The 14,616-nt window shown below is 52.8% G+C and overlaps 1 protein-coding gene across 1 annotated transcript in view; it reads left to right on the forward strand.

Annotated features, from left to right (window-relative positions):
* Positions 1-14,616, forward strand: part of STK32B (serine/threonine kinase 32B) — a 331,012-nt gene that overhangs the window by 290,683 nt on the left and 25,713 nt on the right. Inside the window, exons 7-9 of the mRNA XM_044767851.2 lie at positions 3,235-3,338; positions 11,509-11,625; positions 14,027-14,152. Of these exons, the coding sequence (XP_044623786.2) occupies positions 3,235-3,338; positions 11,509-11,625; positions 14,027-14,152 (347 nt within the window). The remainder of the gene's footprint in view (positions 1-3,234; positions 3,339-11,508; positions 11,626-14,026; positions 14,153-14,616) is intronic.

Raw genomic sequence — 14,616 nt, forward strand, 5'->3', positions numbered from 1 at the left:
GCTGCATCGCTCCAGTCTCTGCCTCCTCCATGTCTCAAGCCTCCCTCTCCTTTCTCTCATGAGGACTTCGGTCCCTGGATTTAGGGCAGGCCCTAAATTTCATCTTGAGGTGACTTTATCTTGAGACCCTTGATTCCATCTGCAGAGACCCTACTTCCGAGTAAGGCCCGTTCACAGGTCCAGGGGTTAGTGTCTGGACATATCTTCTGAGGGGGCATTATTCACCCACCATACCCCTTCGCGCCCCTGCTTCTGGTTGCAGAGTGGCCATGCTAGCCCTTGTCGCACTGGCTGGTTGGGAGGACTGAGAGGCTGTTTGCATACGGTCCTTACCGAAGCACCTGAGAACTGGTTACCGCCTACTATTCACTCATCCGTGTGTGGAATGTTGGTGGCAGGTGTATGTCTCCTGCCTGTCCTTCCACCTTTAAACCTGTAGGGTGGTGTTACTTTTTTTTTTTTTTTTTTGAGGAAGATTAGCCCTGAGCCAACTACTGCCAATCCTCCTCTTTTTGCTGAGGAAGACTGGCCCTGGGCTAACGTCGTGCCCATCTTCCTCTGCTTTATATGTGGGACGCCAACCACAGCATGGCTTGTCAAGCAGTGCCATGTCCACACCCGGGATCCGAACCAGTGAAGCCCAGGCCACCGAAGCAGAACGTGCGAACTTCGCTGCGCCACTGGGCAGGCCCCGGATGCTGTCACTTCTAAGCACTCTGATTCTGGGCCACCAAAGCAGTCATTTTGGTGGCATATGGATTATGACCTAAATGTTGGTAATCTATTAATGTCAGCCTCAAGCGTGCAGGGGAGGAGAGAATGTCACCTTCTCTGGGAGCACAGTCACAGGCTGCAGACATTTGTCACTTGCTTGGTCATGACAGCCAGGACAGAATCAGCCAGCTGCTGCTTCTGCCCTGAATTCCGAATGGGCTCGGGGCTGCCGAGCACGACAAGGATTTACGGGGAGCGCCTGGGCACACTCAGCCCTTCCAGCACTCGTGGGTGCACCCCTGCCTCCTGCGCTGTGTGAGCACAGGGGCTGGGCCAGCAGCTGTGACAGGCCTGGGAACGCACAGACAGCACGACGTGGCTCCTTTTCTCCTGCAGCCCTCAGCACCAAAGGAGGAAGGACAGGAGCACAGATGCCGAGGCAGGGATGGACGTCCCTCTAGGTTGGAGCTCAGTGTCGGGCTCATGGGGGCATCCAGGAGGGGTGCAGAGTAGCACACCTCAGTGCCAGCGTGTACTAGGAAATCAGAGATTTGCTCACGGGATGCTTAGTGAACAGATAGGATCACACCTCTGAAGTCAGGCTGATCTGGATGGATAGGAAAAGGTAGAAAAAAAGATGGTGAAAATGCAAAACTCGGCAGGTTTAGAGACCCGTAGGTGGTGAGGCTGAGGAGGATGGAATCTGGATGGTCCCCGGGCTTCTGGGTGACCATGTGGACGGTGGGGAGGCTGAGCACCTCGCCTCGCATTTCTGTAGAACTCACTAAGGGCTGACCAGGCGTTGGCTCTTCACATGTCTCATCTTATTTAAGCCTCATAACAACCGTGTGAATAAACCATTACTATTATCCACATTTTGCAAAACTGAGGCAAAGAGAAGTTAAGTAACTTGTTAAACTCAGCTCAGCCACACTGACCTTCTTCCTGTTTCCCAGCACACCCTGTTTGTTCCTCGGTGAGGCTCAAATAACCTAAGGGGGACATTTCCTCAAATTCCCAATCACATTGACACCCGGTGTAGACTGAGTATGCTTTTGTATTTAAAGAAATGTTGATAAGAACCTTATTTCACACAGAGATTCAGCGGGTGCATAAGACAGACCTCAGCTTTGCACTTCCCAGCTGTGTGACTTCTTTCACTCCGCTGTACCTCTCTGAACCTCATTTGTAAAATGTGTCAATTGGTATCATGACCCCAGGGCTGTTGTGAAGAGAAAAGAACTCGTGGGTGACAGTATGCTCTAAAATACAAAGCAAATAGAGAGGATCAGTAGAGGGCAGCTGGAATTTGGCCACTGCTCAGATTCAAGTGTCAGGCTGCCAGCCCGACAGCCCAGAATCCAGCGTCCACACCCTCCCTCACCGGCCTCAGTCCAGCCCATCCTGTTCCCATGCGTCTGAAGGCCAGTCTGAAACTGAGTCACCATGTCTTCAATCACAGCGTGTTGTGGTTCCATGGAACAGACTTTGGCTGCTCTGACAACTGTAAAATGGAATTATGTCTGCAAATTAATTTGCTAGAAATAATCTACATTTTACAAAATTTTTCTGGAAGCCAAAATAAGCAGGTAGGCCCTGGGGTGCTCTCCTGGCCTGGTGAGCCAGGGTGAGGCAAGGCGATTAACGCACCGCCGAGCACCATGGGGAGCAGCAGGGCCGGCATCCCTCAGGACAGCGGCAGTGCCCTGAAGAGTAGGGGTCCACCACAGCGGGGCCTCCACCCTCCACTTGCCCTTTTTTTCCAATTGAGATGAAATTCACATAAGATAAAATAAGCCGCTTTAAAGTGAACGATTCCATGGCATTCAGTACACCCACAGTGTTGTGTAACCACCACCCCGTCCAGTCCAGAACATGTCCATCGCCCCTGGGACACCCACTGAGCACTGGTTCCTCATCCGCCCCTCCCCCTGCCCTTGGCAACCCCCACTCTGTCTTCTGTCTCTGTGGATTTACCTGTTCTGGGTGTTTCATATCGGACCCCTCCTATGCCAAAATACACTTCTTCCCGGGATAGGACCAGGCACAGAGGGCTCTGAGCATCTGGTTGCCGGATGCCTGACCCGCTGTCGGTGCCAGAAGCAAGGACGTTTATCAAGGTCCTCAGCCCCTCGGGGGGCGCCGGCTCTTCATCCTAACCCGGATTTTATTCCACCCCTTCTCCATGCTGACTCTGATTCCTGCCCCACCGAGTCCACCTCCTTAGGGGTGGGGGGACTTTCCCTGGCTCTCCCCGAACAGACCACCCTCCCCCCAACACCTGGGGCACCCCGTTTGTGTTCTGCCCGGGTGTCGCACCACACCAGTGTTTCCTGTGACACTGCAACCTGTTCTCAAGCCGGCTCGAGGCTTGCAGAGAGCAGGACCGTGCGGCGTAGAGGACAGAGCACTGGCTCTGCCCTCCAAAAGCTGCGTTCCTGTCCCCACATCCCCTCACTAAGGGGCTGTGAGTGTAAACTGAGACCCATTGTGACATTCTCTTCGTCCTGTCTTTGACAGCTCCAGAAGTGTTCCAGGTGTATGTGGACGGAGGCCCCGGGTACTCATACCCTGTGGACTGGTGGTCCCTGGGTGTCACAGCCTACGAGCTGCTGCGGGGCTGGGTAAGACATGCGCCTGTGCGGTGACGGTGGGGGGCCGTGCAAGGGGCGGGCTCGGGTCACAGCAGGCTTGGGCGGAGTCGGCTGGCCATGCCACTGGAATGGTGGGTGGTGGCGGGAAGGAGCTCTGGGGAGGAGCACTGGGTTTCAGTCCTGATTGCTTGTGTGTCAGCTCTGAGGTCCCTGAGCATTCGTGGGCTTCAGCCCCCTCATTCTGCTCACAGGGAGATGGATGCCCCAAGGGCAAGGTCTTGTGCAGAGGTCAGCAGCTGACCAGTGGCAGCGTCAACATCCAAAGCACCTGGGCTCATGAGGTCAAACGCTGTCCTCTCTCGACCCGCAACACAGGGCACCTATGCCTGACTTTCCAGCTTGATCTGAAGCTCTTGAGGCGTATGATCAGGCTTCTTTTCCTTTTTTTTTTTGGTTCCAGTCTTCCCCGAACACCTAGCTCAGTGTCCTATAAAAATGGGGCATTCAGTACATAGTTTCATTTCATTTAAATGTAATAGCTGAAGGTGACTCATGGAGCTCTTTGGCACCTAAAACATTTTTTTTTAGCAGAAAGAATTATGACAAACTAATTTTGAAGCATGTTTTCTGCTGTTTGACAATGATGCCACCTAACCTTTCAGGACCACGGTTTCCCCTTGCACAATGGGGATAATGACATCCTTTCAGTCTATTCCCCGGGGTTGAAGTTATCGCGGGATTAATATGCCTGCGGACGGGGGCTTGTGGTTTGCATCTCACTCACCTTCCGAGCTCCGGTGCTGGCGCTGGCACAGGGCCAGCGAGAGCCGCTTCCTCCCATTGGCTGCATGGTTATTTGAATACACGCATATTCGGACCAGTAGACAGTGCTCCCTGGGGCCAGGGGTCCCCAGTGCATGATGATAATGGGTGATGGATGAATGAATGAATGAATGAATGAGCAAATGAATGAAAGATGAGAGCAGTGTGTAAACCATCAAAGCTATGTGAATGCAAATAAGTATTATTATTTATCACCCTGTACTTCAAGCAACTATTGTCTGCTCTTGATCTCAATTATTTCTCCTGAATTCCTCAAAAACATATTCTAGTACATAGTGATTTTAGAATGCAAAAAAAAAAAAAGAACTTGTGCGTTTTCTCGGGCACTGAATGAAAAACATCTCGCACAGGCTTACTTACTCCTGGTTAGTTCCCTTGTCGTCTGCTGGTTCCTTGACACACAAGCTCAAAGGAGGAACATGAGAGTCTATGACATTTGTATGAACCAGAGGACACAGGGATCTGCCACACACTGTTTATCTTACCTAATCTGTCACACAAATGACCCTGGCGAGCAGTCACCCTGAGCAGGACTGGCCGTGCGCCCACAGAAGTCTGTGCTCCGTCATCCTCACAGGTGGGAACAGTCAAAGATGATGACCTGGCAAAAAGCCCCAAGGATGGAGTGGTTCTTGCTGCTTCAGAAATAAACTGTTTCATGTTTAATTTGTCTGCGTTTTCTGCTTAGAGACCCAAATGCCACTTCCAGTGGAAGAGGGGGAGGCAAATGGTAGGATGGGACCCTTGGCATAGGGACAAAGTGAGTGAGAGAATGCCTGGGATGAGCTGGCGTAAATCCTTCTCCCTAACATCTTGCTCTGGCTTCAGCTCTGACTTGAAGCACAGTGGGCTTATGCAAATGGTTTATTCTCTGTTCTTCATACTGGAAACAAGCACTTTTAGTCCAAAAAGCCATACTGAAAACCACTCATCTTTATCCACAGACTATGTAAATTTAGAAGTTACCCTTCCTCGCAAAATTCCTCCATCATGTCAGTGATACCATCCTTGACAGATGATCACCCACATTTTCCTTGATTCCCTCAGAGTCCAGAGAGCTCCTTACCTCCAAAAGATGAAAGAAAGTCGTGATGGGAACTTTCCAATACGTGTTGTAAGATCTTAGAGTTGGAAGCGTTAGAAATGAAAGGTGGGAAATCATGGAATTGATGGTTTGTTGGCCAGGGACCCAGGAATACTCTAGTCCTCGTGCAGAAAACGGACATCTTTTCCCAAACGCTCTATAAGGCGAGCAGAGAATCCTGTGACCCTTGGCGGATCTTGTACCCTGGACCAGGGACATAAGTTGCACCCAACTTCTCTCTGAGCCCAAACCAGAATCTCAGTTCTCATCCCCACAGACGTGCCAAGTGAAAGAAAAAGACCCAAGAAAGTGCCATCTGGATAGTTCTGTCTGAGCGCACTGTCATCCTGGGACCGTGAATGTACCCCGGCCCCCCCCCCCCAGTTAGAACACCATGGGAGAGGGGTGAGAAGGAGGTTTCCCATCCACTGACGCAGAGAAGGGACCTAGCCATTGTCCCCCCAGCAGTCTCCCTGACGGCGTCCCTGACAGGTGATCACCCACCTGCGCACTGATCTTCCTCAGCATCCAAGGAGCTCCTCGCCCCCAGGAAGAGCCTGTTTCGTTTCCTGACAGCCTGAAAGGCTAGAAAGATTTTCCTCCTGCTCAAAAGAAGCTGCCTCCTCATAACAGAGAAAGAGCATCTTAGAGGAGTTCGCAGGTTCAAACCTTGGCTCCACCAGGGGCTCCGTCTGAGATCTTAACCAAGGCTGATAAACAGACTGAGTGCCAGAATCTTCATCTGTTAATGAAAAAAATTAATAATAATATCTACCCAACAGGTTTGCTTTGAGAACTAATTGATTCCAATGATGCAAATTACCCAGCAAGTGACCAACAAATGGTCGGCATTTGGTAAATGACAGCACCTTCCCCGTTCTCTCCGTGATTCCTACCCTGGGGGCCAGCCAGCCAGCAGGCCTGCATCCTGTCCAGTTTAGCACCTTCAGCACTGGAGACAAGCGCTGGGAGGGAGCTGGGTCACGCCCAGCTGCTGACTGTAGGCAGGAGGGCCCAGGACCTGGTGAGCAGAGGTCTGAGTTCCCCGCCACACTCTGTGCACCTGGGATTCCAGCTCACTTAACTCATCGGAACCCTGGCTTCCCCTTTGTAAGATGGGGAGTATGATGCTGACCCCCCACTGGGGGGGATTACATGAGGAAACGTGGGCAGAGCACACTCAGCGTCTGGCAAACAGGAGGCATGCTGATTGTTAAACAGATACACGCATGGCAATGCTCCCAGCCAGGGAGACGCAGGTGAAGTGTTGTGCCTTATCCTTAGAGGAGCAGGGAGGAATCTCTGGGGGAGGGGACGCTTAAGCTGGGTCATATACGCATTGCTGGAGGGAACATTGTGAGCGCAGACGGGGAAGGGAAGCTGAAGCCGACACGGCAAACATTTTAGACTGACCACTAGTTAGGACAGACAGGAGACAGTCCATAAAAGACCCTGGGCTCAGCCGGAGGCACTTGGCTTTACCCAGCAGGCTGTGCGGTGCTGCTCTTTACGCAGTAGCAGCGACAGCACCGTGGTTAAGCAAGAGTATCCTTTGGAATCATATATTTCTGGGCTCAAATCCTGGCTTCGCTGCAGTGTCTGAATGATCTGGGGTGAGCCCACTTCTTGTCTGTCAAATGTGGGGAAGAGTCGTTGCAGGCCCAAAGCGTGGGGCTCCTCAGCTCGGCACTATGGACGTATGGGGCCGGGTAATTCTTCGTGTTGGGGGCTGTCCTGTGCATTGTGGGATGTTTAGCTGCATCTCAGGCCTCTACCCACTAGGTGCCAGCAGAAATGTCCCCCACCCAGTGATGACAACCAAAATAGCTCCAAACATTGCCAGATGTCCCCAGGGGTACAGATTGTCCCCAGTTGAGAACCCTGCCGTAGAGTAATCCAGAGGACCCCATGAGATCCTGAATGGCAGGCTGTTGGCACGTTGCATTGCCTGGAGTGGGCTCTCCATACAGACACAGGACAGTGCCCTAAAAGCCCCCACTATGACCCCTCTCTGCTTCCCCCCAACCACCTCCCTGACCTTTGACCCCAGTCAGCACTTCTCCTGGACTTTGGGTAGACAGAGAAGGCTGGGGTCACGGAGAGGCTGACAAATAGTAGAGGAGGGTGTATGGAGCTCCCCCTAGAGTTTGGATGCAGAACTAAGAACTCGTGGGTGTGCACGGGGTGGGTGTGCACGGGGTGAGTGTGCACAGGGTGGGTGTGCACGGGGTGGGTGTGCACGGGGTGGATGCACTCAACAGCAGAATCCAAGAACATATTGGTGTGTGAACCTTACGAAAAGAGAGTGGCAGTCCTTGGGTTGAGCCCCGACTTCACGTCTCTTGGTAAAGCAAACAGAGAGAGCACTGTACCAGGAGTCAGTAACCTGAGGGGAGATGACTTTGTGACCTCGCTCTCCTCCGTTCTGAGTCTCCAAGAGGGAGGGGAAAGAGCTGGGTTGCTCAGTGGTTTTCAGGCTGTTTCCTGGAGCTCTGGGACGCTGCAGAGGTGACAACAGTTCCGCTGTGGAAAAAATGTTTCTCCAAGCTTCAGAGGCTTACGTAGCCCGAGGAATTCTTCTTTGCTTCCATCTGTTCTGGGTTTGGGATTTTGATTTCCCAAAATGAAAGATTTGGGGAAAGAAACATTGGATTCAATGGTCCCCAGGGCCCAGCTCAGCTCTAGCAGTTAAAATAACAAGTCTACGGCAGTTCTCTCCTCCATTTCTTGGTAAACTGACATTTTTCATAAACTGAGTTTTCTGGAATAGAGACACGTCCGCAGTCCGTCATGAGCGTATCCAGGGCCCGGCTGCTAAAATCGCTCTCGCCAGCAGTACCTGGAACTACTTTACCCTATAAATACCACTTGGTTTTCTGAGTCAACACATCCTAAGGCCAGTGAGTGACAACCAAGCATCAATAGAATTCTCTACCACAAGCAGACAGAGCAGTGATCTTAATATTCTTTTGGATTCATCAATATTCTTGCAGCGGACCTGGGTTTGCCTCCAACCACCCGAACAGATGAAGGCTGAGCCCGGAGCCTACACGCGCAGAAGCTATGCCAGTCACAGTGTCCCAGACTCATCTCTAAATGTATTTAATGGCTGTGTTGGCCTCATAGCTTATCATAGCTACCATTATTATCATCATTATTTTTATTGGTCTGCTTCCCTCTAGAAGTGGAGAGAATTACAGAAGGATTGAGAGCGGCTCCCTGGGAAGTCTGATGGACTTAGAGGGCCTTGAAGTACCCAAGGAGCAGGTAGCAAATGCAATGTAAATGATAAGAACACTCTTTGCACCTGTTGTCCTCTGGTTCTCCGACTGGGCGCTTGGGTTTGCGCCTCTGGTGGCAGTGTGGAAAGAGCCGCGAATGAGAATCTGGCTCTCTGTGGGACGTTGAGAGAGTCACTTTTCGTCCCCAGCCAGTTTCCCAACCTGTAATATGAGGAGGTGAGACTGCATCATTTCCCAAGGTCCTTCCACCTCCAGCCTCTGGGTAGGGCTGGGCGTGGGTGGGGTTGAAGGGCAGGGGATGGTTCATTGAGAGGCGAAAAGATGGGAAAAAGAGATCCTGAATAGTCCAAAACCAAAGTCTCAGCCCCTGGTGGGTCTCCAGATGGTGGCCCCAGCTCTGGTTTCTCTGTGACGCCTCGCCAAGGAAGCACCCCCTCCACCCCAGTGCACCCCATGGCTTCCTCCCCAGGGCACATCCTACACTGGAAGCCTCTAACCGCCCAGCTGCCTCCAAGATGGTGGGCTCAGTGGAGTAGGGCCCAGGTGGGTCCTGCTCCCAGGGGGGGCCCAGTCTACAGAGGGCGCCAGAACAAAGTGGAAAACAGACGCCTTGAGTCTGAATGATGCCTGTGAGGGGTGTGGCATTAATCTGCTCGGGCTGCCCTGAGAGAGTACCCCAGCCTGGGGCCTTCAACAGCAGAAGCGTGTTCTCCCACAGTTCTGGAGGCGGGAAGCCCAAGATCAAGGTGTCAGCAGGGTTGGTTCCTTCTAGGGCTGCGAGGGCAGGAGCCCCCCCCAGGCTTGTAGGTGACCGTCTTCTCCCTGCGCCTCCTCACATGCCTTCCCGCTGCCTGCCTCTCCGTGTCCTCGTCCCCCCTTCCTATAAGGACACCAGTGAGGTCAGGGCGCACCCTCATGACCTCCTGTTAACTCGATTCCTCTGTAGACGCCCTCTCTCCAAGTAAGGTCACATTCTGAGGGACCGGGAATGAGGACCTCAACATGTGAATTTGGGGGACACACTTCAGCCCATGACAGGAGTGGTCAGAGGCGAGCCCCGGGTCCCCACTGCCTGAGCTCACTGCCACCACTTCCCAGCTCGTGGGTGTGGTGCCTCTGGTTCACCTTCTATGAAATGGTCGCATTCATAGTAGCTGACTCATCAAGAGTGTGTGGGTTTTGTGTCACATAAGAAGCGCTCTCAGTAAATGTTCACTCATTCTTTCTAGTGCTGGTGGTGGTGGTGACTGGGGAAGTGCTAAGGGTCCTGCAAACGCAGAAGCGGGCAGCAGCTTCGGGGGAAACTTTAAAATGCTCATTACTGGAACCATACTCCACTTCCCATTACATTAAAAAACGTGTTCCAAGAGGGGCCAGCCCGGTGTTGTAGCAGTTGAGTTTGCACACTCTGCTTCGGCTGCTCGGGGTTTGCAGGTTCAGATCCTGGGCGTGGACATGGCACACCACTCATCAAGCTGCACTGCGGGGGCATCTCAAAACCAAAACAGAGGAAGATTGGCACCAACGTTAGTTCAGGGCAAATCTTCCTCAAGCAAAAGGAGGAAGACTGGCAACTGATGTTAGCTCAGGGCCAATCTTCCTCACCAAAAAAAAAAAAAAATCAAGTTAATATGCCTGTCTAGGGAGCCCACAGGCTTTGGTTTTGCTCATACAGCAGAAGGGGGAGTCCCCAAGTCAATTAACAGATGAGGGAGGAGGCAGCCAGTCAGGAAAAGGCCCACTTCTGGGTGGATACATCAGAAGGCACCGGCACACCCCTGTGGGCAGATATCTTCTCCAGGGGACCCCCTTTGGTGAGGATAAAAGTGCTCCTTCATTCCAGGAAACTGTTGTCCACCCAGAACTCAGGCTCCCCTCACCTCCTTGGGCTGGCACCTCCTGTTTGCAGCAGCCCTGAGGGAATCGAAATTCCACGAGGTTGGAACTGGTGCCTTATGCACCGTGTGAGCCCAATATGGTGTCTGACCCACGTCAGAGTTCCATCAGTGTGCATGGATGGACTGATTCATCTGTCTCGTTGTCATTGTGCTCTGGGAGCCTGCTGGACGCAGACGCTGTTTGGGGCCCTGAGAACACAGAGATAAGCATGATATAATCCCATCTTCAAGGAGCCCCCAGCAGGAATTCCACACCAGACAATGAAGTTTATGTGGATTCGCTATGGATTCATTCCTCCAAATTTCTCTAAGATCAGTTTCACTGTTGCTCCCTGTGTGCTTGGCAGATGATTGCCTGCCTGTTCCAGCCGTGGGTCATTTGACGGGGATGCAAACCTGAAAACCACAAAGCCAGGTGGAGGGTGAAGAGGCTCAGAGAGCTGGTCTTTGGCTGAGGGAGAGTGTCAGAGAAGTGAGGGGATGCTCAGACACTCTCCAAGCCGCGTCCCCGGGGCCATAGTCAAGACAGCCTTCCCGAGATTTGAGAGGTTCTTAGAAGCAAGAAGCTGCCCATAGCAATGTTGAGAAAACAGTCAGGAGCTTTAATCCTCTACCAAGCTGGGAAAATGGAGGCGAAGAGGTCTTATGCATCCTCACTGTGGGCAAGAGAGGATGGCAGGTGGGAAGAGCAGGCTGAAGGACCCAGCCTCACGCCATCCCTCCGCCAACCAGACCCAGACCTGGTGATTTCAGCCCTGCCCACTCCTGGGCTGGTGCAGCCCACGAGCCAACCTCACCATCCCCTGGCCTGCGTCTGGAACAGGGACTCTGGGTTCCGCTGTTGGGTGTGGATCCCGCCTCTGCCATTTACCAGCTGTATGACCTTGCCAAGTCACTTAACCTCCCATGGCCGTGACAGAGCACTCACCTGCCAGGTTCCTGCACTGCCTCATGAGTCTGGTCACTGTTGGCGCATGGGTCCAGGCCACCTGCTCAGCTGTGAAGGAGGAACACCCACTGTCACCTGAGGGGAAACAGCAAACCACCCCTGGTCATTACACAGTTTTACCCGCGGCAGCAGTGTCTTCCCCTTGGCTGTCTCTCTGATTCTGCCTGTTGTCCTTTGCTTGCAGAGGCCGTATGAGATCCACTCGGCCACGCCCATCGACGAGATCCTCAGCATGTTCAAGGTGGAGCGTGTCCACTACTCCTCCACCTGGTGCAAGGGGATGGTCGCCCTGCTGAAGAAGGTGAGGGGGCAGCCCCAGCCAGCCTGGACGGGGAACTGGAGTCCCTTAGTGCAGAAGCAGGCATAAAAGCCATCTCCGTAAGGAAGGAGAGCACAAATGGATCTAACAGTAGGGCAACAAATAAAGTCAGCAGGGCCCTCCCACAACACGACACCCACCCTCACGATCTCGCATACAAGACCACAAAGCCTCTGGACCGTGGAGTCTGGCTTGGAGTCACGTCTGTGACAGCAAAGCCCCCAGGTGCTTTTCACTCCACTGCAAGCTCCTAATCAATATAAATACTTAACACATAAGGTTTTTAAAATTTTTGCTACAAGTGATCTTTTAACCCGCTGAGCTTTAAGAAATTGGGCGTCTCCTGACTTTTTCCGGGAACTGTCGCTATTAGAATAAAGCAATGGCTCTCAAAGTGTGGCCCCTGGACCAGCAGCATCACCCGGGAGCTTGTCGGAAATGCAGATTCTCAGGCTCCACCCCAGACCTGCTGGCTCAGAAGCTCTGGGGATGGGGCCCGGTGGTTTGTGGTTGCTCAGCTCTCTGGATAGCTCTGATGCCCACTCCCATTTGGCACAGGAAGTAGGTCATGGTGTCCTGTTTTTGAGACAGGCATCAGCCTTGCTCACCTGGAATCCTCAAGATGCATGGAGTCGAGCCTTGCATGTGGTTCGCAGCCAGTCGCTAGCGCTGGTTGAGGGAATATTAGGTTCAGAGCCATGTGGTTGTTCTTCTCGCTTAATCCTTCCAACCCCTGCGAGCAGAATACTGTCACCATCCCCATAGTAGAGATGAGGAAACTGAGGCTTCGGAAAGTGAGGCTGTTCCTCAGTGCCACAGGGCAGGCAAAGGGCACGGATTTGAATCCAAGCCCAGCTAACTCTGGGTCCCACGTCTTAGTCCCTGCACCACTTCAAACCACTTGTTGAGTTACTAATTAGTTAAATTGCTTTAGAGAGAGTCACCACCTTAGACGTCAGCGGGACTTCCCCGACTGCTCGTTAGAATGGCCGGAAGCCCTACACACAGGCCAGTGCCTGCACCTCCCGCCCACCCAGTGAGTCCCAGAGCTGCCGCGCTGAACCGTGAGCTCCCAGCGGGCATTGAAATGGAGTCTCTGTTTAAATCTGCACCCATCGTTTCAGGGCAGCCCCTAGAGAGAGACCCCCTTGATCAGCCCTGCCAGCGGTGCCTCAGGTGGTGTGACTCCAGCCCACTTGCTGGGCACAGTGGGAAGTTTCTGCAGTGACAGGTGGGCGAAAACTGGAAAAGGGCTCCAACACCCAGCTCTCCGCCTGTCAGCAGATGGGTATCGCACCGCCCTCGGCATGTGCCAGGTCTTTGCTGATCCCCTTTGGATCTCGTCCTAAGCGTGACCTGGATGGGGAAGAGTCCCCATTGTTCTTCCTGCTTTCAGATGAGGAAACAAGCGCAGAGCACTCAGCAGCTCACCCAAGGCCACATGGCTATTAAGCGGCAGTTCCCAGGCCAGGGCTTGTATCCTTTCATTTTTAGCCCATGTTCTTTGCACCGGATAAACTAGCATGTTTCGACAAGCTGAAAGCCCCATTTGGATGCAAGGTAATATTCTACGGCTGTTTTTTGTACTGCATCACCTTTTATTAGCAGAAATTCTATTTGAGGAGAAGCTGAAAATTGTCCCCTTGGCTACAAATGAGGCCACTCCATCAGCCTGCAGAGGTCACCTCATAGCTGTCCAGAGGTAAATTTTCTCACACTTTTGTACATCCCATTACCAAGCTGGAAGTCCTAAGACGAGGTGGCTAATTCTTTTTATTTTTAATTGGAAGCCTCTGCAGGCAGCAGTGAGAGGCAACATGTCACAGGGCGCTAGTCCCTGAGGGGAGCATGGCAGCTGAAACTTCAGTTCCTGCCCCACAGCCCCTTGCTGGGTGACCTCGCAGAAGCAGCCTGGCTCTCACTTCATCCCTGGCTATAGAGATGAGTGTAGGTGACGCTTCCAACGACAGCAACCCAGACAAGCATTAATGGCAGGTGAAAAAAAGAGGCACCTTCATGGGGCCGGCCCAGTGGTGCAGCAGTTAAGTTCGCACGCTCCCCTTCGGCAGCCCAGGGTTCACCGGTTCGGATCCCAGGTACGGACCTATGCACCGCTTGGCAAGCCACGCTGTGGTAGGCGTCCCACATATAAAGTAGAGGAAGATGGCCATGGATGCTAGCTCAGGGCCAGCCTTTCTCAGCAAAAAAGAGGAAGATTGGCAGCAGATGTTAGCTCAGGGCTAATCTTCCTCAAAAAAAAAAAAAAAAAAAAAAAAGAGGCACCTTCATTTTCCGGAGACTCCTGCCTTCAGAGTCTTCTCCAACCCCTACTAACCTTGGTGGAGTGCACAGCTAAGCCAGCTCATTTGCCCTTTGCCTGCAGCTCCTGACCAAGGACCCCGAGAGCCGCCTGTCCAGCCTCGGTGACGTTCAGAGTGCACCCTACTTGGCCGACATGAACTGGGACGCGGTGTTTGAGAAGGCACTGACGCCCGGCTTTGTGCCCAATGTGAGTGGAGGTCCTGTCCCATGGCATGCCACCCCTCTGCAGGGTCCCCCAGCTTGGTGCAAACAAAGACACTGGAAGCTGGCCAATGAAGCCTCAGCAGGCCACGGCCACTTGAGGACTAAAAAGTTTATGTTTCGCTGAGATTCAGGGTGGATTGGGACCTGAGTTCCAAGGTCCTAGCTGGGCAGCTTCTCTCCTTGTAGTAGGTCCTTGTGGACACAGAGCTGCCTTTGTTTTATCGAATCACACCCACTGCATGCATAGATCCAGGCATGGGGGGAGAATCACACCCACTGTGTGCACAGGTCCAGGCTCTGGGGGGAGAATCACACCCACTGTGTGCACAGGTCCAGGCTCTGGGGGGAGAATCACACAGAATGTGTGCATGGGTCCAGGCACTGGGGAAAGAGCAGGATGATGGAGGCAGGCTGAGCCCTCTTTCTTGGAGCTGACCGTCAAGGAGA

This window comes from Equus asinus, chromosome 3 (assembly GCF_041296235.1).
Source record: "Equus asinus isolate D_3611 breed Donkey chromosome 3, EquAss-T2T_v2, whole genome shotgun sequence".
Classification (NCBI taxonomy): domain Eukaryota; kingdom Metazoa; phylum Chordata; class Mammalia; order Perissodactyla; family Equidae; genus Equus; species Equus asinus.